The sequence below is a fragment of the Channa argus genome, chromosome 13 (assembly GCF_033026475.1).
Source record: "Channa argus isolate prfri chromosome 13, Channa argus male v1.0, whole genome shotgun sequence".
Lineage (NCBI taxonomy): Eukaryota > Metazoa > Chordata > Actinopteri > Anabantiformes > Channidae > Channa > Channa argus.
In genome coordinates, this window is record NC_090209.1 from 1991935 (window position 1) to 2017671 (window position 25737).

Genomic DNA, 25737 nt, shown 5'->3' on the forward strand with positions numbered 1-25737 from the left:
CATAGCAGCAACCACATCGGTGTGTGTGATTGTGAGTGTAAATGGGTGAATAAGAAGCAGTTTAAAGTGCTGTGAGTGCCAATAGGTAGAAAAGCGCTATATAAGTGGATTTACCATTTAAACTGTGAACCTAAGGCACAGAGACGGAATTCATGAAAGGACCTAAAGCCTCTTGTGGAATCCAATACAGGCTGGGACCTGCTTTCTGAGCGGAGTCACTTTTCTGTTGAAATTTAGGAAACTTGACCCAGGTGACTTCAGGGACACAAGCTTGTGAAAGAAAACTATTGTTTTCATAGATGTAATTTTGAAACACTGCTGCAGTCTGAGGGGTTATTCCATTGAAGACAGGACTGGAACTTAAAGCTACAATATGAAGTTTAAATCAGTTTTATCATATGACTCAAGATTAGTCCCCTCTGCTCTGTCCAGCCCTCCCTAACCACTGCTACACACTGTCACCATCCCAAGTTAAATTCATTGTACAGAGCAGATGTTTAAATACAAACTAAATCGTTGGTTTTTTCTTCTAACCACAGACTTCTGCAGATGTTTAACCAGTCAAACCCTGCAGACTCTCATGAAAGCTTTTGCTTCTTCTTTGGGATTTAATGAAATATTTCACCACTACAACATATTTCAAAGGCCAACAATTCCAGGAATGTAGGACTGATAGACACCCTAGCATGTAGAGGTCTTTTCTGATAATAACATATAATCCCCAGGACAGTGACAGTAACATTTTGTTAAACAGAAACAGCTCTCAATGAGAGAACAACCGAAAACCATTCTTCAGTATGTATTAACATTTGTCTCTGACTTCTCAGGGCCAGTACTGTGACATCTGCAGCCAGGGCGACAGTGATCGTGCCCATCCCATCACCAACGCCATTGACGGGACAGAGCGATGGTGGCAAAGCCCGCCTCTGTCCCGCAGCACAGAGTACAACGAGGTGAACGTCACTCTGGACCTCGGACAGGTAGGACACATCTATATTCACTCGGGTTGTTGTCTCTCTGCATTTTTTTTGGACTGTAGCCTTTCAGAAAGTTGTTAAATTGGATGTTTGAATTCGATGTTAGGTGTCGTTTTCACTGCAAGAATGAAGAGTGAGCTACAAATGGTGAATCCTCACCACAGGCTGTCACCAGTGATTAGTCTGTCACATTGATGCATTTGGAAAATATTTCAAGACATGAATGTGTAAATGTTCATGTTCAATCCCCGGCTCCTCCGGCCACATGTCAAAGTGTCCTTAAACAAGACACCAAACCCCAACTTAGTTGCTCCCATTGAGTGTTGGCCAGCTGCATAGCAGCTCCCCCATTGCTGTATGAGTGTGTATGAGTGTGTGTAAATGTGAGTGCAAACGGGTGAATGAGAAGCAGTGTAAAGCGCTTTGAGTGCATGTTGCTTTGGCATATTTCAGACAATCACTATAACCCTGAACTTCTCTAAAATGTTACCTGGAGGAGCTGTGTGTGTGAGTGCAAATGTTTAGGTCAGATGGCCAACACATTATCCAAACTGTATTCTGCGAGCCCCCCCTAGTATTTAAGAATGAAAAATGTTCTTGAGGAGCCCAGTTTTTTTTCTGGATCCTCAGGATACCTGAAGTGATTCAGCATTGCACGTCAGTGTGTTTGAATTCTGAGTTACAACACTGTTTATAGTAAAATGTGCAATGAGCAGCTCCAGAAGCTATTATCTCAACAAAGCAACACCCAATATTTGCAAATCAACATTGACTTATGTATAGTGGATTATAAAGTGCATAAATTCATGTTTTCTTTTGCTAAATTTCGAAACAGGTAGGTAGGTTGGTTAGGGATAAACTCACATACTTTTTGCCACTGTGCTAATAAATGTTAAATAAATCTGAGCCCCATAACTCAGGTATAATATGTTGTTTTTGCCAGGAGGTTCTGCTTGTTGTACTGTATACACTTAAACATTCAAAGAGACACATCCCGGCATTTCCACAGTCCAGAAAACTGTCTCCCTGTGCTCTCTGTGAACTGTTTTTGTGTCTTTACATGTCTCCCTCCAACAACCTTTTAATGTTTCTGAATGTGAATCTTTTGTGCTGGGCTCTCCTGCTCGAGTGCCTTCCTCATTCATTAGTGCAGGAACATTTACACTGTGTCACGTGCGCGTGCGTGTGTGTGCACATTGTGTCCCAGATAAGTGTATTCTGTCATGGTATTCAGTTTCCTCTCTTCACTCATCTATCGTGCCTTTCCTCTTTGCTTTCTTGGTTTGCTCTCTTTCTCTCTCAGAGTTAAAGTAAATAAAGAAGCACAGAGCTGTGACTGCTACTGTCTGTGCAGCTTGTAGAGCTTTTTATCAGCCTGTTCACCTTGTGGCAGTAAGAAAAGAATGATTCAGGTCTTCTTTTTTTACATTTTTGTCCTTTCGGTTTATCCCATGAGTTCAGAGTCGCCACAGCAGATCATTGTCCGCATGTTGATTTGGCAGCTTTTACGCCGGATGCCTTTCCTGACGCAACCCTCCCCAATTTCTACCGGGCTTGGACCATGACTGCACAGTGATGGGAATGGGCTGTTGGGGGTTCAGTGTCTTGCCCAGAGACTCTTCGACATATAGCCAGGACTGGGGATCGAACCACTGACCCTATTCAGGTCTTCTAAAAGAACTAAATGAGCCTATCTCGAAATAATGTTGAAATTGAATCCGAGCCTGGCTGGATGACACTAAGCAGTGTGCCATCTCCGCAATTTAATCAAATTCAACTAGGCCCTGTGAATTCAGTACCACACCTTTTCTGCACATTTGACCTACACTATGGGCTGTTTAAAATTTAAAGATAAGCTCATGTACAACAAGAAGAGAAGATGTTGATGTTGCTTGTTTTATTTTCGTGTCGCATTTCAGGTCTGTGATCAAAATTGAAATGTCTGTTAGTGGCATCGACCCTGCCATTTTTGTCAAGAAAGAATATAGGTGGGCAAATGCCAGGGTTTTAGTGTGTGTGTATGTGCGTGCATGTGCATCTGCATCTATGGGCTCAGAGAGTGTGTGACCTCATCACACACAAACACCCCCCCCCCCCCCCCCCACACACACACACACACACACACAGACACACACACACACACATCTCAGCCCCCCCTACCTCTGGCTGAATGAAAGAAAGAAAGGAGAGACTGGAATGTTGGTTAACCTGTCTCAACCCGCAGAGGGGAACGCTTGTTAAATTACCCCCCATCCTCCCCCTCCCATCCCCTCAAGGTGCTATCACATGTGTTGATACAGGGCAGTTTCTGGACAATGTTTGTGATTTGTTTTTACCTAATTTATTTTTTTTTCTGGTACCTGAGGTTACATGATGTGTTAAAGACACAAAGTTCTTAAATATTCAGGAAAGTGACACTGAAACGTTGCCTCTATTTTGCATTGGATTCCTTCAAATATTGAAGCAAACAACTCTGCTTATGATCCTTCTAGACTCAAAATGATCCTGATAGGCTCTCGCCTGGTTGTAGCTGATTTGTATAAAGTTTAACGTTTCTCAACTTTAATCTCCTGTCATCACAGAGCTTCTGCAGCCGTATATCACCAGTAGAAATCTCAGGTCCTCTGATCAGGGCTTGTTATTCTTCCCTCACTAGAGGCTCAAGACAAAAGGTGAATTTTAAAGTTGTAACCCCCAGAGTTGGTCTCATGGACTCTACTCATGAAGGGTGCTATATAAAGAAAATATAGTGTATATAATGTAAAGTCTTCTTTCATCCAACCACTCCCCTCTGCAACTGTCTGCAGGCTTTTGTCCTGCATGGACAGTCTTGTGAAAAGTTTAAAAACCCAGTTTAATGTAAATATGTCTAAGAACTTTTCCATGCTACTTCATTTCTCTGTACCTAAATCTTCCCAGGTCTGTATAAAGTACTGTAGATTACACCATGATGTTGGGTGGACATGGTGCAAATAAAATATACAGATTGCAACTAAAGCTACCTCTAATGAGAGACGTGAACTTGTCTGCTCTGCCCAGCTCTCTTTCCTTGCTCTGCACTGCTCTGACCAACTACGCTCTGCCAAACTGTATCTATTGCTTCAGGTGGTCACTCACAATACATAAGAAGCAAAAACTACTAATCAAGCAAAGAGTGAGCCTCACTCAAAAATATTAAGCTGTAAATATCTGTATTTATGTGTTTGTGTGTGTGTGTGTGTGTGTGTGCGTAGCTGTAATAAAAACCTTTTCCTCGCTGAACGTTTAGATTGCAGATTAGATTTAGTAAATTCACTACAAAGTCACCATCAGTATATCCGAATTTGTACCAAGCACTGACTGCATCCACCCAACACTCAGTTTATAAAACATATTTTAATGGAATCTGAAGGCGGTTTTCTCTGCAGTATGACATTTTCAGTATTTCCAAAGATTTAAAAACTACTATATGTAAACCAATCAGCCACAACATTCAAACCACCAGCTGGATTTAATGTTGTGTAAATGACTTTACACTCAGTCTTTTCTATTTGTCCCCACATTTTTTTCTTCTCTTTACTTTCCACTGCGCTTTTAATTCAAAGATGTGCCAAACTCTTACATAGGGTGCATCAGTTCACAGTGCACTTGTTCCTCCTCCTCTGTCTCTATCTGAACCTGCCATTCATCCTCTATGTTCTACAGGTAACCGTCCAGTATAGACCGTACCATCCAATGCTTTTTCGTTTGATATCACATGCTCTTCTTCCCTGAAAACCTTTTCATTCCTATTCCTCAACATCAGCTTGTTCTTTATTACTTGTGCTCCCATTTCAACTTGTGACAAGTATAACAGAAATGTCTTCTTGTTCTTATTTCACTTGTGTTTTTGTTACTTTCTGCAAGTGTCATATTGTGTCCTTTTCTAAAAATTACTCATGTTTTGGGGGATGCCTCTGTTGAAAGTAAAAGAGTTTTTATTGTTATTTGTGTGTTTTGTCGTGGACATCAGAGTATCCAAAAATTACACGAAACACATTGCTTTTACTTCTGAATTACTCTCAGAGATGATATCTTAACATACATTATATATATACATTAGCATCACTTTCCAACTCAGCCACCATTTCAAATGCACTGAAAGGTGTTGATGCCACCTGATCTTATTATTCTCTCCATTTACAATTATTACATATATATATGTACCTGTCAGTCTGTTCCTGTTTTATGCGCACACTGGGAAAGGCAAAGGAGGAACTGTAGGAGGATTCAGCTGAGATGAGGTCATGCACAAAGAGTGATGTAATGTTGCTGTGTGTATCTGCATGCAGCTCCATTGTTAAGGTGTGTGTTTAGGGGTTGTTATTACAGGTAAAGGGGAGGAATGAAAGAATGATAAATGCAGTTTGAGAAAGCAAGAGAAGGAAAAGGGCAGAAAGTAAAACAAAAAAAAGGGAAGGGAAGGTTTTATGGTGAAAAAGAGGACGAAGGGTGGTGAAAGGGTACTTGTTTTTTGTCTTGGTTTGGTGGAAATGTTTTCCTTTCTTTTCTACTTTTTACATGGAGAGCAGCTGTAACAAGGCAACACAATTTCCTTATGAGATCAATAAAGCTGTTTGAACCTTGAATCTGAATCTTGAAAAGAGTAGGAGGAGACAGACGAAGTGTGTGTGTGTGTGTGTGTGTGTGCATGTTCTTCAGGAGAGCTCTTCTCTTTTCCACAATCCTCCCTCTCCTAACTGTGTTAAAGACCAATTCATGCTTTCCACTCACCCTTTGATGGACACACACCAGCTCTTTGGACATGCATGTGCTTCTACTACGACTTGGGATACAAGGACATTGCACACATGGATGGATTTTTAAACAGGCCCACCAGGCACAGGCCCAGGGGCCCCAGACCTATTGGGCCCAGATCTTCTAAAGTGACTGTTAATGTATGTGTTTAAAGGAACAGAGATACAAATTAGCTCAAACAACTCAACAATTTTAAACACAGAGCTCATACCCACAACTAAAAACACACAAAATTACTAAAATGATCGAAAAATGATACAAAATACCAAAAAACAAATTGAATAAAAACAGACACAAAATGACCAAAAACACAGAAAACAACAAAATCAAAGACTTCCAAGAACAACTGAACACAATGTCTGTTCCCAGGTTTTTTTGATAATCCATCTACGGTTTTACACTTATCCAACACAAAACATGAAGTGATCCTTTGTTTGTATTATTTGACTGAACAACATGGCGTAGTGTCAGTCCACGTGTGATGGATGTGAACGTCTATAGAGAGTCTGCCCTACCCCTCACGGACTTGGGTGACGATAAAACTACAGTTTTACGAGAGTGTAATCGACACAGAAAGTATGAATTTTTCTTCAGCTTTCTGCAATTTCTTCAACCCTCCAGAATTTTTACGGGCTTGGACTGGCACTGTGATGCACAGCTGGGGAATGGGAAAGGGCTGTTGGGGGTTCAGTGTCTTGCCCAGAGACAATTCGACATATAGCCAGGACCGGGGATTGAACCACTGACCCTGTGGTCTGTGGACAACTGTCTTACCGACTGAGCAACATTTTAGTGAATATTTGTCTCCCTCTGGATAATTTCTGTAGGTGATATGTGCTCAGGAGATCCAGTTTTGCTTACTACCTGCTAATAATTTTTGTCTATTCAATTGTTTTCATTATAAAAACAGAATTTCTGATATTTTGGCTTGAAAAGTAAGAAATTATGTACTTTGGATCAACCAGCATGTCATGCAGCAATTTAATTTGAATTAATTTAATTTTCAAATGAAACATCTAGTTCTATTGATGCAATATTATTGAATTTAATTGTGTTTGGATGTGGGTTAACATCCAAATCTCACAACCTGTACAACTAAAACTATCTGCATGGCAGAATGCCACCAGAGATCCCCATAAATGTAGAATAAGCGAATCAGAGCAACACATTTGCAACTTTTCCAGCAAATATACATGCAATTGGTCTGGATTGTGTGTTTTGAGATTTGGGTGTTTCTCTTTGTTGCATGTCCTTCATTTCCTGTGTGTTGGCAGATTTCCGTACAGGACAAACCCAAACCAGGAGACACACACACAAATACACACCCTTACGTTTAGGTAATTCCATTGTTGAGTGTGCATAAAAGAGAGCATGGTGCCAGCTGTTTGAATTCAGTGCTTCCTGCCATTGATTTAATTTCCAGTGTGTCACTGGTTTGAACGTCAGTCACCTTTGAAAGTGTAATTGGGCTCTGAGCTGCAGGGTGGAGGGCACTGCCGGGTTTAAATTTAGAAAAATCCAATATCTGACTCACTCATTCTAGGGTAAATCCGAGACAATTTAACGTGTAAAACATGACAGACTTATGTTATTTCCTCTCAGCCTGCCTGAGATCACTTGTTTATGTGTTTTGTTTTAACACAAATGTGTGTGGCTGATTAAAATCAGTGTATTCTCTGCCAGATCTGGTATTTATGAGCGACAAGCACAGGAGCCACACTCTCAACCCAGAGCCTGTGTGTTTATGGTTTGGCTCTGTGCAGACAATTTCCGTTCATTTTTGTGTTTTTTTAAACTCTCGAGGTATGTAATGTATTGAGGCGTGTGTGTGTTTGTTTGTGTGTGTGTGTGTGTGCATGCATGTGTGGCCTGTTGAACAAGAGCCTGTCAAGCAGCCAGGCCTTTTGAAAGTGGGTGAGACTCTTCAAAATATCTTCTCGTAGCTGTCCCACAAGTCTTGTGCTCCATTTGTTTTCTCATAATATCACATCTTTTCATGTCACATGTACTCCTGTCAAAATTATTTATTAAGTGTTTTCTTACTCAGAATCTGAACAGAAGAAATACACTGTTGGCCACAAATTAATTAAACTCATAATATATGATTGTATATGTAGAAGTCAGTTAGTATAGCTAATATTTTATCAAGCAGTGACAACTTCCACATTACCCAGAATTAAAACCTGACAACAAAAGACAGAAACAAAGAAACTGCCTAAAACTGCCCAACCCCAGGCTGTTGAGGTTATATAAGACTAGCATCATTTTCCAAGATCAGGGGCAATCTGATCGGATATTGCTTCATGTAACTTAAACATGTTTCTGTCTCTTTTTCAGACCTTTTCCACCACTGTTTGCTGTATCTACCATTATTGTCTTTTATTTTTTCTTTGGGCTTATAAGCAGTGTGAATACGCTTCACATTAGTTCTTTAAAAATGTCTTGTTTTTCTGTGTGTGCAGTTTTTTCTTTTTGTTGTGGCATGTTCCACAGTGACTCAAGCCAACCATACAGTTGTGCTCACATCGTTTAACAGTGGCCCCCTTTCTGTTGTTTCATTAGGATCCTTCTTTTCCCTGCAGCACTTTGGCTGTGATTTGGAGGGTCAACACTTGCACTCATTCTTTCCTCCACTCCACTGTTCCCTTCAGTGAATCTCATCTTCCTGTTTTCCCATCTATGCCTCTCACTAAGGGTTAAAAGCAGGCAAACGCTGACACGGTGCACATTTTTCTGTCATTCACTGTGTGTACTGGGCAGGAAAATCTCTGTGAGAGAGACACACATCTGACCTTAATAGGAGTAGGGAGTAGGGAGGGAGATAAAAGGGATAGAATTGATGTCATATCTAAACCTGAATAAAAGATGGATTGTGGATGGGAGGAGGCAGGGAGGAAAGTAAGGAGTTGTTAAAAATAGTAATATTTCAGTGTTCCTTTTATAGCTGTCTGCTTTTGTCAGTCTTTGTACCTAATGTTGGCAGATAACACACCCCCATTTTTAGTTTTCATATTTTGAAACATTCAGTTAAATGTTGCATCAACGTTTCTTGATTTTCTTCTAATTCTTTTGCTCTAGAAAGGTCAAAGTGAAATGAATACATTTTTCACTTCGAGCCAAATCTACTAGAGTGTATTATGGGAAATAGTGTTTATGTGTCTTTGTTTTGGGGGTTATCAATCTTTTCATAAATTTCATTTATACATAAAAATGTTTCTGTCTCCTGCATATCAATATCCATACCTCCAACTTTATTTCTCCAAAGCTTCAAAGCTTAATAGTGGCTACAACAAAAACAAAGGTTGCGTGAGGGAGATAAAAAGGTCAAATCTCCTCTAATTGTGACCTCACCCTTGAACTAGCTGTGAACCTACAAACCAGGCTGTAATCAGGCTCATATGGGGTTAGCATTTCAGAGTCAGGGGTCAACCTCATACAGAATCATTAAAATATAACTTAACATCTACAGGCTAGAGTAAGTTAGAATTACTTGCTCAGTTATGTGCATATAAGATGACAGACAGAGACAAAAAGGGGCCGCATAATAAAATTAAAAATTAAAAATAAAATAGGGGAAGGATAACACATAGAAAGAAGGAGGACGGAGTTTAGACTGCAGGAATTACTAGAAACTGGCACAAGGAGGGTCTCCAGCTGGAAAGATAAAAAAGACAGAAAAGAAGTGTGTGTGCGTGTTTGCACGTGTGTGTGTGTATGTGTGTGTGGCACTCCCTCGTTGTGAATGATGTTTGTTCCAACCTATCGAATTTTCACAGGTCAAAGGTCATTGCCAGGCTCTTCAGTTCTTAGTTTCCTGCCTGTTCGAACACACAATTTCACATCCCTATATCAGTGTCCTCTGCTAACCTTCCGAATCTCCCTTTTCTTACCCTCTCTCCCGCCATCTCTCCTCTAGTCAGCTGTATGTTATCACTGAGGCAGACAGTTGGGGTTTCACTGTGTCGTGCTATTGCAGGCCAGCTAGAGAAACAATGACAAACTGATACAGATGGAGTTCTATAAGATGAAGGAGGCAGAAATTGGTAAAGGGAAAGATTATCTCTACTCACTCATCAAAGGTTCCATTGTTGTACTTTTGAAACTTGTAAACAGGTTACACAGATAAACTGTACTCAGCAAGGTCATCCTGGGTGGTGCGGAGTTATTTAATGGAAAGGTAATCATTTTTATAATCAGTTCATCCTTTAAGTCATTTATCAAGCAAACACAAAAGATTGCTTGGTTATAGCTTCTAAAGGTTGCTGCATATCTCTGTTTTAAACACTGTAAAAATGGTAAATCCAAACAGCAAAGCTGCCAGGTACTGTTAGCATACAGTACAGGACGGTCTAGTATTATTAAAAGTACTGTGTACAGCCAACATTATGTTCATTTTTAGCAGAAAGAGAAATTTTCATCATTTTAAAAAGTGAAAAATGTAAAAAAAAAAAAAAAGCAAGAAATTATTAATTAATTAATGTAAGTTAAGATTGATTTGTCATATTATGTACTTATCCTAAAATACCAGCACATCATTAAATGTTACATTGTTTCTAAAGGGAAATATGATTTTTAACATGCCCTTTGCAGTCTGGTTCAGAAATGTTGGCTTTCTGTCCCAGGCTGAGCTACCCTCACATCCATGGAGCTCAGTCCCATTGTCCCGCTGTGTTTACTCACCCTCCCAACCTCCTTTTGATGCAGCAGTGGTCCTGATCCCTCCCGATGACTTACCATTCAGAATGCTTTTCAATGGGCCCTTAATCACACCACTGTGTCAGCGAGATTTAGAAAAGCCTGGAGAGAGCAAACATGGAACAAACATTTGGTTGTGAATGGCTGGTGAAGTGTCTTAGAACTTTTACAGGGAGAACGAAGAAATGCAATTTCATTGGAAATTTATTAAATAAGAGATTAGGTTGATTAATCGGTCACTTGATATGTGATATTAGATATTTGCTTCTTAAACTTTTTTGTTCTGCAGCTCTCAATGAGAGATGTTCTCAAAGCTGTTGTCCTATATTTGTAAAGACATAGCTTCCCAAGGACAAGAACACACACACATTTATTTAGGCAACACGCAATAATCAGTAGCTTAGTGCTTGTAGAATGTTTAGCTTTTTCAAGGTCTGTGTGAGCTGTTGAGATGTGAACCAACTGTTCATTAGACCAAACAAATTTTTCTTTTTAAAATGTGCTTAATACAGATAGAATTTGTGGATTTGCAGCTTTGGGCATAACAATGATCTCATTTGACTAGCGGTGGGAAAGCAAAGAAGCTGGTTTCCCAATCTTCCAGAGCAGTAATCAATATTAATAATAATGTTAGACTGCTTTTTACACATAGATATCTCTGAGCTAACTTCAGTTATTACCTTATCTAAACCAACAACCTGTCTGCTAGACCCTATTCCAACTAAGCTGCTCAAGGAAGCTTTACCCTTAATAGATACATTCATATTAGATATCATCAATCTATCTTTAGATACAGGCTATGTACCACAGGCCTATAAGGTAGCTGTAATTAAACCACTACTTAAAAAACCCTGTCTTGACCCAGGTGTTTTAGCCAATTACAGGCCAATATCTAATCTCCCCTTTATTTCTAAAATAATTGAAAAAGTAGTTACAAAACAATTATGTGATCACCTTCATAGGAATAATTTGTATGAAGACTTTCAGTCAGGATTTAGAGTTCATCATAGTACAGAAACAGCACCGGTAAAAGTCACCAACGATCTTCTCATGGCCTCAGATAATGGACTCATCTCTATACTTGTTCTGTTAGATCTTAGTGCTGCATTTGATACCATTGATCATAACATTTTATTACAGAGACTGGAAGATGAAAGTGGGATTAAGGGAACTGCACTAGGTTGGTTTAAATCTTATCTGTCTGATAGATTTCAATTTGTTCATGTTAATGATGAATCCTCCATGCACACAAAGGTTAGCTATGGAGTTCCACAAGGCTCTGTGTTAGGACCAATACTTTTTACTTTATATATGTCTCCTTTAGGCAACATTATTAGAAAACACTCCATAAATTTCCACTGTTATGCTGATGATACCCAGCTATATTTATCTATGGAACCACATGAAAATAATCAGTTAATAAAGCTTCAAGCCTACAAGACATAAAGGCCTGGATGTCCCACAATTTTTTACTTTTAAACTCAGACAAAACTGAAGTCATAGTATTTGGGCCCAAAAATCTCAGAGATATGATGTCCAACCATATTGTTACTCTAGATGGCATAAGTCTGGCCTCCAGTACTACTGCAAGGAACCTTGGAGTTATTTTTGATCAGGATCTGTCCTTTAACTCACATATAAAACAAATCTCTAGAACAGCCTTCTTCCACCTACGGAACATTGCCAAAATTAGGAGCATCCTGTCTCAAAGTGATGCTGAAAAACTGATCCATGCATTTGTTACCTCTAGGTTGGACTACTGTAATTCCCTACTTTCAGGATGCCCCAGTAACTCCCTAAAGAGCCTGCAATTAATCCAAAATGCTGCAGCAAGAGTGCTGACTGGAATTAACAAGAGAGATCATATTTCACCTTCACTAGCTTCTCTCCATTGGCTTCCCATTAAATTTAGAATAGAATTTAAAACCCTGCTTCTTACATATAAAGCTCTGAATGGTCAGGCTCCATCATATTTAGAAGACCTCATAGCACCATATCATCCCAGTAGACCACTTCGCTCTCAGAATGCAGGCCTACTTGTGGTTCCCAGAATTTCCAAAAGTAGAATGGGAGGTAGAGCCGTTAGCTATCAAGCTCCTCTCTTGTGGAACCAGCTCCCAGTTCAGATTCGGGAAGCAGACACCCTCTCTACTTTTAAGTCTAGGCTTAAAACCTTCCTCTTTAATAAAGCATATAGTTAGTTATAGTTATGCTGCCATAGGCTTAGACTGCTGGGGGACCCACCCCCTGATGCACTGAGGTCATTTTCTCCTCTTGACCATCTCTCCTCTCCTCTCACCCCACAATTGTCACCACTGTATGTCATTAACTCTGTGTGTTTTCTCCCGTAGTTGTCTTTGTCCTCCTCTGTCCCCCTCTCGCTGTCCCTTTCTGCAGGTGTCCCCCGGCTTTGAAGCTGTGTGTCTTCCAGCGTGCAGCTACTGGTCCTACCAATCTCCCCGATGTTTTGTTGTTGCTTTTTGTAGCTCTGTTCTTTTCTATCTCCCCTTTCCACTCACCCCAACCGGTCAAGGCAGATGGCCGTCCACCCTGAGCCTGGTTCTGCTGGAGGGTTCTTCCGTTAAAGGGAGTTTTTCCTCTCCACTGTTGCCTATGGCTTGCTCCATGGGGGAATTGTTGGGTTCTCTTTATACATCTTTATAATCTTGACTTTATTCTGTAAAGTGCCCTGAGATGACTTTGTTTTGAATTGGCGCTATATAAATAAAGTTGAATTTAATTGAATTGAATATGAATACACTTCAACCAGCACGTATGTCTTAGCTGACCATCTGCTCTAAAGGTTGTACTACATACTACCAGCTGCAGTGTAAGAAGTGTGTGCAACTTCCTGTCTAGACAAAACTCGGACAAAAAACACTTTCAGTGCCAGGTTAGTCCTCCCCTGCAGGACACCAGTGTCTTTGAGCAGCTTTCTTCCTGCTCTGCCTAGCCAGACTAAGAATAGACTGATGCTAATGTCTGCCAACTATCACACAATGACATCCTTTGGTGTCAGAGAAGATCTTGAGTCAGACAGGCCAGATTTAACTCAGATGCTGTGTTTACTGTAAAACTTACAGTGATGTGATGAATCAGCACACGGAGGCTTTGTTTGATGTGGATCTCGCTTAACAGCTTGAGGAGAAACAGACGCTCATAATCAAGATTGTGTACAAAGGTTTTTTTTACCCCCAAATTAAAACTGTAAATTCACAAAAAAATTGTGTCTTTGAGGGACATTATGAGTCCAGTTGCCAGGTTTGTTAAAAGCAGCTACATCTTCAATACAGTTGGAATAATACAGAGATATTTGGACTTTATCAATGAAGAGGAGGAGTTTTGAAAAGATCTGTCTCTGTGGTTAAATGGGCCGATTCAGTCTGGAACAAAAATCAGAGACAGTTTATCACCATCGAAACCTTGAAGATATTTAGAATAAATCCAAACACAGAAGAACCCCCAACACATTTTACTTTCTGTGTCCTCTCCCTTTTTAAAAGTTAATTTTAATGGAATGCAGTTTGCTACAAAATCAGGTGTCCATCTCTTTTCGTAGGTTTCAATTATCTGCCTTTTCCATTGATGGAGATACATAAATGACAAAATGTTAAGAAACAGTGTAAAAATAAAAATAAAAAAGAGGAACAGAGTGGGAGGAGGGGAATAAAACAGCTTAGATGAGCAGAGGTTTACCCTTGTTAATGTGACTGTCAATATTGGTTTTAACCAGGTCAACTCCAGCAGAGTGTTTGAGTTTCTCCTCTTTTCTTAGCTGGTGAATGAGAGGAAAGAGGGTGTTGGGTCAATGAGGGTAAAGGTCATCTTTTTAGATTGCATGGGAGGTTACGTGCCTTCTTGTTCAATTCTGTCAAGTTCTCAGTGGGAAACACTTGAAGCATGGGTGCACATACACCTTTGTTCATAAATACATGTTTGTCCTAGTTATTAAGATTTAGACCTATTCAGATTTCAAATTTAGTTTATTCCAGAACAGCAGGTTTGCTCATAATCTCATAGCCCCAAATAATTTTCTTGGTTACATTTTAAAACTTGTTTAGTGCTGCTATTTGTTTATATTCTTAAAGGGCTGTTAAATGATACATGAAAAACAATGGGAGCCAACAGCCATGTTTTTGTTTTTTGCTTCACAACAAGGACGGATTGTGCTGAATGTAGTAGAGGCATTTGCAGGTTTTTTTCTTGTGTTTTGTCTCTTGTCTTGTTATAAATTAAACTATGATTATTCTTGTGCATAGGTTTTACAATAAATTTACACAATGTAGTGTCTGTCTCTGTCTGTCAGAAGCAAGTTGTCAGTGCTAGGTGCATTCAAGGACCCCACAAGTGTAGGTTATGCATTCATTGGAAAATGGCTGCATGTGAGGCATTCAGGGACAGTGCAGTGTGTGTACAAATAATGCTAATTCCCTGTACAGTGACTCAACATCATCTCACCTGTTCAAAAATTAACCAGTAAAAGCTTTAATAACTGTATTACAAAACATTTGGTTGAATGTGGCACAGGAATGTGTTTTACTATGCACAAACAGGAATGGATATGGTGGACAAAGGGGTGTGTGTTGTTGGGATGGCAGCAAACAAGCAAAAAGGAGTGTTTTCCGACAATTAAGTAATAAAACAATGAATAGGAGTGGATCAGAGGTGTGTGTGTGTTTGTGTGTGTCATGAAGGTTAAAAGTGGTTTGAAAAAGTCAGTGGAGGGAAGCATGGTGGTGATTTAAAATCAATTGATTTTTAAAGTCTTCCAGCAAATAATGTAGCGCTGAGGACACATTCTAGAACAGAAAAGTACTTAACATTTTACTGAAACCTTGTCAGAGTTGAGTCCACATTTAAACTCCATGACATTAGGAGACCTGAAAGAGATATTGTGTGTGTTGTGGGGTCAGAATGGAAAAACTAAGTGGTGTTTTTAAGCAATATCAGAGCTCTGCACTTGTCCTCTCGCTGGTGACTTCCTACCTGGAGTTCGGACACATTAATGAATCACCATCAGTTGTTAGCAGGGATTGAACTTTATGACCCTGTGAACACTAGCAGATCCAAAGCACTGGCTGGTCATGCTCGTATCAAAGCAGACAGTGATAGAGAAAGACTTTTGTACTGACAGGCAGACATAGAGGAGGTGTTTATTAGTGGCTGAGGGAAACAAGCTCAGATCTGTAGCAGCTGTGACTGGTTCTATTAAAGCCAACAGCTGGGGCGCTTCAGCACAGTCAGTCACCATTAACAGCCTTAGACTGTAACACATACTGGGAATATTTGGCATGGCAGAGGACATGTCTGTATGATGGACACTATATGCACTAAAACATGTCTAGAAGACAAGTCAATGAGGGATTAAACTGTTTTGACCTGACCAGGTTCTGGCCATGAGGTGAGTAAAAAAGATGCTTAGCAAAATCCCTATACAATATACAGTATAGAAACATTAGAAAGGAAACACACCTCAGTATGTTTGCAGTCCAAGGTCTTACACTTGATGTCTTCCTCTCATGCAAGTGTAGAACATGGGCTACAGTACATGGAAGTCAGTTCTTGTCTTTGTGATGTGTTCAAGTGTCACTTGTCAGCTCACACAGAGGCTTAGTGTATCGCAATCCTTACACTTAGTTTATCAGTGTGTCTTTGGGGTTTTACAGTGTCGTGGTCCTCAGTCCAAAGGATAAGCATCGCTGTCTGCTTTGACACACTTTTTTTTTTTGGTCCTTTTGGCTTATCCCGTGAGTTCAGGGTCGCCACAGCAGATCATTGTCGCATGTTGCTTTGGCACAGTTTTTACACGTACCTGACTCAACCCTCCCCAAAGTCTACCAGGCTTGGACCGGCACTGCATAGCTGGGGAGAGGAATGGGCTGTTAGGGGTTCAGTGTCTTGCCCAGAGACACTTTGACATATAGCCGGGACCAGAGATTGAACCACTGACCCTGTGGTTCTTGGACGACTGCCTTACCAACTGAGCTACAGCCACCCCCTTCGCTTGTTCCCCATCACTTCTAGATGCTGACCTCTCTGTAGAGGAGGACAATTGGGGCATGCAGAACACTTCCCTCAACCTCATTTTCTAAATGAATGAACTTTTTCACTAAGCCTAATGACCTCTGTTTTGAATAAAAAAGGTCAACTCCTAGTCCTCATCAGTGATAATGCAGAAACCAAGTCTTTGATACTGTTTCACCCATGAGTCACTCACTTGATGCGGTGCTATGTGCTATGTCATGTGCTATGATGCTTTACCTGCTCCCAGTTTTACTCCAAACCATAACCTGTGCCTACTCCAGAGCCACACATTATAGCGGTCTTCGAGTCTCCTTGTTTCCTCCTCCAACACCTCATCACACCTATACCTGGTTTGGAGGAAGCTGAATATGTGACCATTATTACTTCTGGTGAAGTTGCACAACAACTTGGTTTGAGTCAAAATCACGTAAATGTGAAAAAGTGAGAAAGCATGTCAGTATTTGGTTAATCTGCCATTGTTGTTTTGAAAGCAACATGCAGTATATTTCCAATGTGTGTGCCATACATCATAGTGGATGTTGCATAAAGTGATTAGCATAAATAACAAAAACTGCATTAATGATGAGCCAACCTAACAGCAAAAAGGGTTAGTGTTTTGCCTTTTGGGGTTTCTAGAATTCCCCTCTCTCTTCCCCCTCTATGTCCCTTTCCATTACAACATCCTGTCGTCCCACTTATCTCTCACTTATCACCCGCTCTTCTTCTCTTCCCAGTCTGTCCTAATTTTGAATTTGAACCAGCTGTCTGTTAGAAAAAGGGATGAAGTGGATCAGGAACATGGAAAAGTCAAGGTCGCTGGAGTGGAAGCCTCCCTTCTTTTTCCCTCTGTCCTCCCCTACTGGAGCATAATTTCTCATGGGATGTCCATGATCATTTCAAGCTGTAAAACCTGTCAACTTATCAGAGTGCCAAAAACCAGCTGACTTTTTATCTGAGGGAGGTGGAACCTTGTCAGGGTTATCTTATTCCTTTTGCAGGGTTTGTTTTTCACATCACTAATTGGGACAAATGTGTCATTTTTTAAATATAACTTACTGTCAGATAGAAAATATAGTTTGGCTTTATAAATATGTAGCAATTACATATAAGTCCACTAAAATGCCCATGTCTCTTTAAGCATGACGTCTGAGTGTGTACAGTGATTCTAGAAGAGAGGGAGAGATATGGGTGATCCTAATAAGTGAAGACATGATGAGGGCAATTATTTCTGGAATGTCTAAATCCTGTGTTTTTCACCTCATGCCGTGCTTCAGTCCTTCAGTCCTGAACCAGCAGTCTGCCAGTCGACATGATGTACTTACTACCTTCTTCTTCCTTCATGTCCTTCCTTTCATCCCTCCTTTGCTCTCATCCCCCTTCTCTTCTTCCTTGTCTGTTGGTCTGTTGTGATAGGAATCCCCAGACAGTGTTTCCACGATGAAAGACACTGCTCTTATCTCTTCTCTTTCTCTTGTTCCTCCTCCATGTCTGCTTTTCTTTTCTCATTATCTTCAGCACTGTCGTTTCCTTTCAGCTGTCGCCCTCTTCTCCTTGTCTCTATCACCTTTCTTTAATTTTGTTTGAGCTCCCTTCGAAGCCAGAGTCTCAGGTTCCCAGAATATTCCAATTGTCCATAGAAAGCAAGAAACATGAGATATTTTTGTCCAGTGCTAAATTGTCTCACCTGCTAATGTCATGCTTATTACACGGCAGCATTAACCATGCACTGTGCAACACTTACAAAAGATTATTATTCAATTATGAGAAATTCAGAGAAAGGAAAAATTATGAGAAAGGATCTGAACAAAAAGGCTATATTTTGGACATACAGATGTCAACAAATGACTTTTAAACTACCTTAAAAGTCATGATTACAAGTTCAGACATTGACATGGACAAAACATTGCTGTTTATCATTAGAAAAGCGGATGGTATTAAAGCTAAAATAGCTAAATATATCATATTAGCCAGCAGTGATGCTACATTTGAAAGGTATAATGACAAACATGGTTAGTGGTCAATATTAAAACATTTATTGTGATAGTATTTTTAGGAATATCACCCAGCCTTAGTTTGTAAGATTTTATGACTTTTTAAAAAAAAGTTTTTGCGTGATTTTATATATGGTTATAAATTGTCATAATTGCAAAGAAGACATAAGGTTAACCAGAGATCTGAGTTTTCCAGCTGGAAGTCAGCTTTCCGACTGTGACATCCTTTTAACACCCTTTAAGTATTAACCCAGCTTTACTCGTCTTGTGCTGACATGTAAGAGGTAGTATATACTGTATGGGTTTGTGCGGAAACTTTAACACTGTGCAAAGCAGCATGATGATTGAAAGATCGACAGTCTGTAATCCTGTAAAGTGTATCGGAAACAGTGAGCATGTACGGGCCAGCTACATAGATAGTATATAGGTATTTAAAATATGAACCTGTAGGTTATTTCTGTGCATCAGTGAAATGCCACCTGGAGCAGACGTGGTTGAAACAGCAGATGTTGTAGCAAGGTACAGTTCTGACTGTAGTTAACGTGTGATCCCAGGTGACAAATGTTCTGATCTTGAAAATGAAGAGGTGTTTTGTCCTGTTTAAAGGAAGGAATTTAAGTTAATGTCACACTGATTTGTTACAGAGTTTGAATCACAGCTTCAGATAATCTGAAGAACCTACAGTGGGGTTACAGGTCACATAGCTCTGGGCTTACTTTGACATTTGTAACTTTCATGGAGGATATCTCCACCTTAGCCATGGGCTAAATAAACCCCTCTTCAGGAAAGACTTATCTTGGTCTTTTAACAGTTGTCTTTGTGTGTTTATCTCTCTCAGGGCTTATTGTAAGCCCCATATTAAGTTTAAAATATCCCAGCTCACTTGTGCTGTAGGTGTGAAAAACATCAATGACATATCCTGATGAGCTCTTGGCATCCATCCATGATGATTAAAGGTGATATTCTTCAAAATACATCATGCACCACTTAAGGTTTTGTCCTTTATATAAAAACTGGTTTTGTTATATATCGATTAAGGTATTAGTCAAACTACAGTCCCCACTGCACCTTCATTGCTAAATTTGGTGGTAGGCCTTCTTGCCATCCAAGTACAATGCCTATGCTCCAGATTGAGGTCCCGTTCTTCCTGTGATACCCTCTCATGTTCCGTCAGATTTGATGGGAAGTTTCATATTCAGGTTTCGCCCCAGATGTTCAGTGGGGTTTAAGTCTGTATTGGCAGTTTGCTGCAGGTCATTGTTATTCTAAAATGTGAACGTCACCCCAGCCTCAGCTCTCATACATTCTAGAGCAGGTTTTTTGGCTGTATTCTTGCCTTTTTTGAATTTATTTCAATCTTGTTGTATTTATAAAGCACCAAATCATAACAGAGCCATCTCAAGGCACTTTGCAATGTAAGGTCACATCCATAGAGAATTATAGAGAAACCCAGTAAATCCCTTTTAAGCAAGCTCTATGATATATCATCTCCTAGCAGACAGCAGGTTTTTTACGCTGTCTTTGCCTTTGGTCATTTTGGCCAGCTGTAAACAGGTTTGTTCAAACCTGACTTCACATAAGCTGGTTCATTTGAAGCATTCTGAGCCCTTAGTTCCTTCCTCTGGTCAATCATTGGGACTCAAAACAGGTTGCTATGCTCTGTAGACCTATCCGTTGTGTTGGAGGATAAATCACTCCGCAGTAGGGAAATAAAAGCCTCTGCTTGGATTCACACAGTATAATTTTTAAATCTTAGAATTCAACAGGACACATTCAAAGAGATGTCTTATTTTACAGCTATGAAACCTGAAACAGTCAAAAAATGTTCTCACTGAAATCCAAGAGAGTCCGTGAGAGTTTTCAGGAATCCCAGCTAGGAATTCTGTCCTGGGATTCTGAAGAAAGAGTAGAAGGAGATTCTTGAACCCCTGGAGAGCTGATAAACAGCATAGTTTGGTGAGCATTACATTTCTGTTCTGGTTTAAATTAACAGTTTACAAATGTAATGCTCAGTAAACTCAGTAGATACAGAAATATAGTCTTCATTTTGGAAAAGAGGAGTAGGAGTAAAGTATCCTAAGTAAGAATCTAAACAGTTGCAGCTACAGGGGTTGTTGTAGTAACACAGTTGTTCTCAGGGTCAGTGGTCTGACTCCCAGTTCCCTTTGCCTATGTGTCAAAGTGTCCTTGAGTAAGAAACTGATGACATGGATCAGCATAAACACGTGACTGCTCTGTGTCTGACATAGGGCTGTCTGACTGATTCTTGCATAACAATGTTCCAAAACAATAAAAAATTAAAGCATTAGGAGACAAACAAGTCTTTTTTTTTGGTGAGTAGAAATATAAGTAATACATAGTCATGGTGCCGATTCTCTGACACCTATTTAATTGTGTACTGAATGTTACCAATAAACCCAAACCCAAATAAAATGGGAGGGTTGCACCAGGAAGGGCATCCAGCCTAAAAACTCATGCCAAACGGGGAAAACTGACCCATGAAGGGATAAGCCGAAAGCCGTTGCTCTTTTGTTGAGACACTGTGCATCAGTGTTTGAGCAGCTTAGCAGTACAGTTTATGCTATTGTGATAATGCAGCCATTTACAATTTAATACTGCAAGAGCTGGACTGAGATAATGATGAGGGCAAGATGCAGCAAAAAGGAAAGAGAGGTACAAGAAAGACACTGGGATTGGTTTGGAATTTGAGGAATGTCCTTGTCTGGGAGCTGTCCAACCCTGACACACTGCATACACACCTGTTGCCTTCTGTCTAAAGTGATATACAGTACAAAAAGTAAATCAACTTTTCACCTCTTTCTTCAGGGAAGTGTGTGTGTATGTGTGTGTGTGTGTGTGTGTGGTTACAGCAACTGCTGCTTAGTCTGGCACCACTGGATCATAGTGAGGCAGATTACATCCTGATAGATATCTTTTTGACTTTTCATCCTCTTCATAGTAATTTTGACAACTGTACATGCATTAATGTTGTGTTCACCCCAATCCACCCCAATTTCGAACCTTTTGAAAACAGTAAGAAAAATGTTTTGAACAGGAAGACAATTCTTTAAGAATTGATAAGTTGTAAAGTTTTGTGAAAAGTGTGGATGATGTAATACATACCCATTTGCAACTTTTTCAATAATATTCCTTTTCAAATTATATTGAGCTCCCACAATGACTCAGCTTGGCTCAAGCTGAACCATGGAATCTTTCTCACGAACTGATGCAGCAGCAGTCTTCAGGCTTCTCTACAACACTGCCTTTATTCTCTTAGCCCTGTTTCATACTAACCTCTCTCACCCTCTCTTTTGACCTCTGGACACATTCTCCAACAAACTCATTTCCACTAATGCTGAAAATAGTGGTCAAACAAAATGTAAAAAAATGCCTGTTCATACAATTTATAAGGTATTTAGCCATTTATTGTACCAGAAACATCTGGTTGTATCTTCAGAAGTATAAGGAGTACAAGGGTTTTCATTTCTCTTATCTCGCGGGACATTTAAAAGGTTTTTTTTTTTTTAATGAAAACTCTTAAGTTATGTCATAGTTATGAGGTAAAATGCTTTTTTGCATAATTCAGACTTTTCATCCTGTAAGTTTGACTAACATGTTTAATGAGAATATTTAGGCATGGCAATATTTTCTTCTCTGTTTTGGTTCTTTTTTCTCCATTTTTTCTTTTTCCAGTAGAAATGGACTTCCATAGTGACCGTAAACACACTAGAATATGTTTTATTCATAGTTCTCAATTAGAGTTCCATACTGCATATTTTTTTAATGTATTTGTACATTTCATGTCATAATCTTAAATCATTTCTCTGATTATGTTTTTATTTGATCCTTAGCCTTGAAGAGACTTCGGAAGTTTTTGGAGAGAATGGTGTTGTTAGCAAAGCTGTGTGCTCTCTGCTGTGATTATCTGACAGGCACCGCTAGCAGGTGTCTATCACAAACCCTGATACTGTCCAGTCGATGGTACCCAGAACTTTCTGTTCCCTTGGGTGGATTCCTTTCTTGGCTTTTTGTTCTTTTTGTAATTGAGAGCCTACACTATTCCTTGCATGTTGCTCCTTTCCTTCATGCCATCCCTCAAGGCTTTTGGCCTCTGTAGCGTTACAATTTATTAATATTTATTAGGTTTATTTAAGTTTGGACTAGGCGGAACCTTGTCCTCCCTGGCAATCTTAAGATCACCAGATCGGTGTATATGTTTAGTTATTACTAATGCTGTGTTCTGTTGTATGCAGTACTGCTATAGTATCATACTGTACTAATACAGTGCCATGTATTTACTGTTGTTGCGATTTGCCATTGTAGCTGCCTCACAGAGGGCAGTTTAACTCTGGGTCGTAAAATGCTTTTTCTTTTTTTTTTGCCTCCGGATCAGACCACAGCTCCCAGTACCTGCTCTTTTACACTCCGCCCAGCCTGTCATCTGGTGTACATGGTTAGCACATGCTGAAACATCTCCGTCTTTCCTCCTCGATCCATCCTTCCCTGTGTTCGTTTATTGTACCTTATCTCCATGGTTACCTGAGGCACTATGAATGTGGTGCCACCGAGGAATGTCAACAATTATTAAACCAGCCAGGGGCCACTCACGTATATACACACAAACTCACACACACATTCTTCACTTGGGCATATATACTCAGTTACCACTGATCTCCTGATTTGATCTTATCTCAAGTCCAGAAATGATTTATTTTATACCCAGATGCTACACAGACATCAGAGAAATACCATGACTGCTAGTGCTTTGTAAAGTTAAAAAATGCTTTGTAAACTTTGTTTATATTAAGGCCAACAACAGTGTTGTTGTTGTTGTTTAACACTTGTTGAATGTAGTAAGGTTTAAATCAAATGCACTGTGGTCATTATGGCATTTATCAGTCATTTCGAAGTCATAGACAGTCACATCTATCTCATAATTTAGTACGGTACAAACAGTGGACCTTGTGTCACCCCACTTGGCCTCACAACTAGCTCTTTGAATATCCCTGTTTCCCTTCAATTCCTCACACTCCAGTCCTTCTGTCATCACACCCCATAAATCACCATGGGTCTTCACGTACTGTATTGGTTAAAGACAAAATGCAGTTGTTGAGAGTCATGTCCTGTGACATAACATGATGAAGTAATCCTAGTGCCTTTCTTTAGTGCACTTTTTGTGACGTGTCCTGTTTTTAAGAGACAAAGTGGTCAGTCAGAGCCTTTGATGGCTCAGCTCTGTACTGATCTGTGAGGTTAGAGTGATGAGAGACAGCACTGCCTCAGCTCTGACTCATAACTTAAATAAAACACATATAAAGCACTTCTTGTTCTCTTTTCTGTACTTAGGACAAGTTCTTCTCTCCATTTTTGTCTTTCTAGTTTTTGCACATTTACTTTCGCAACTTTCTCTCCCCTAGTTTGTCCTGTCCCAGCTGATTGTTGGGTTCTGGGATATCTGGGATTTTTATTTATTTTTTGTCCTTTCGGTTTATCCCGTGAGTTCAGGGTCGCCACAGCGGATCATTGTCCACATGTTGATTTTGGCACAGTTTTTTTTATGCCGGATGCCCTTCCTGATGCAACCCTCCCGAATTTCTACCGGGCTTGGACCGGCACTGCACAGCTGGAGAGGGGAATGGGCTGTTAGGGGTTCAGGGTCTTGCCCAGGGACACTTCGACATATAGCCATGGCCGGGGATCGAACCACTTACCCTCCATAACTTGGCCTCAGGGTGTGTGCAATTTGCAGAAAAAGGAAATTAGCAAAGCCATTAATTACACTTGTGTGTGTCTCACTGAGAGTTGGACATAAAGAAGCTGAGCAGAGTTCAGTCCATTTGTGAGATTTTTGCTCTTAAAATAATATGCTTTTCTCTTAAAGATGTAAAAATGATAATGTTTAATATAAGGAAAGAAATCAGGCTTCACACTTCCTTTGTTATTTATTAATGTTAATGTTATTTTTTAATGTTAATGTTTTTTAGTACACTAATGAAAAAAAAAGGTGGCTGGAATCAAACCCAAAACAATTTGGCATTGTTGCGTAATTCATAAAGAGCTTTTTTTATCATTTAATAAAAGAAGGAAAAAGCTTCATTTCTTTTGTTTAATTCTTTTGTTGTTTATGTTTGATTTACCAATGTCTTCATCTGTTTTATCTTTATTTTAATTACCTTTTAATTAGTTTTATTGCTTTTTAGCATTTGTAATTTATTATAAATTTTATTTATTATGGGGCGGCTGTAGCTCAGTTGGTAAAGACAGTTGTCACGGACCACAGGGTGAGTGGTTTGATCCCCGGCCCTGGCTTTATGTCGAAGTGTCCCTGAGCAAGACACTGAACCCCTAACAGCCCATTCACCTCCCCAGCTGTGCAGTGCTGGTCTAAGCCCAGTAGAAATTAGAGAGGGTTGCATCAGGAAGGGCATCCAGCGTAAAAACTGTGCCAAATCAATATGCGGACGATGATCCGCTGTGGCGACCCTGAACTCACGGGATAAGCCAAAAGGACAATAAATAAATACATTTTATTGATTATCTAAAACTGATTTATAGTCTAATGTTTTATTGCCCTCATATGATGTGCCTGTACTATATCGTATTGTGTGGTTTATTATACAGGTTTATAATGTTTTAACCTGCTTAAACAAATAAAGTTTGATTGTTTGATAAACTTAAATATTCCTTTTAATCTGAGCAGGTCGTTCACTATTTAAAACGCAATAAAACAGCCAGCAGAGGCAGTGTCTTGTCATTGGTCTGTATTTTTAGCTAGGAAAAGCTCTGCTCTGAAGTTCAGATCACTCCCTGAGTCACACTTTAACCTTGGAATCAGTGGAATCCTACTAGATTTTCTTTTCAATATTCCTAACCTTGAGAGACATGCAAAGGTCTTAGTTTGTTTTGTTTTTTTTGTCCTCCAGATCTCTTCATACACTCACACACGCACACATATGCGCGCGCAGACACACACACACACACACACACAGACAGACACACACACATTCATACACGTGCTTAAACCTTGTCCCTACTTCAAACACTTTAAAATCAGAATCGTAAAATGGGACAATTCAAAAATGTCATTTCCACATGGTTTGTAAAAAATAACTTACTGTAACCTATAACACGAGATTACAGTAATTTACACCTGTAACCTACAAGTTAGAAAGGAAGTGGCGTTCCAGAAATTTAGAAGAATCTCATTTAGCCTGGAAAACAGGTTCAAAATGTAAAGAAAAGTTTTCAGTGATGCCAGAACAGCGTATTATTAA

At 39.7% G+C, this 25737-nt stretch overlaps 1 protein-coding gene across 3 annotated transcripts in view; it reads left to right on the plus strand.

Moving 5' to 3' along the window:
- Nucleotides 1-25737, plus strand: part of lama5 (laminin, alpha 5) — a 102441-nt gene that overhangs the window by 3907 nt on the left and 72797 nt on the right. For all 3 annotated transcript variants that reach the window (XM_067526106.1, XM_067526105.1, XM_067526107.1), the window contains exon 2: nucleotides 828-980. In XM_067526106.1, the coding sequence (XP_067382207.1) occupies nucleotides 828-980 (153 nt within the window). The remainder of the gene's footprint in view (nucleotides 1-827; nucleotides 981-25737) is intronic.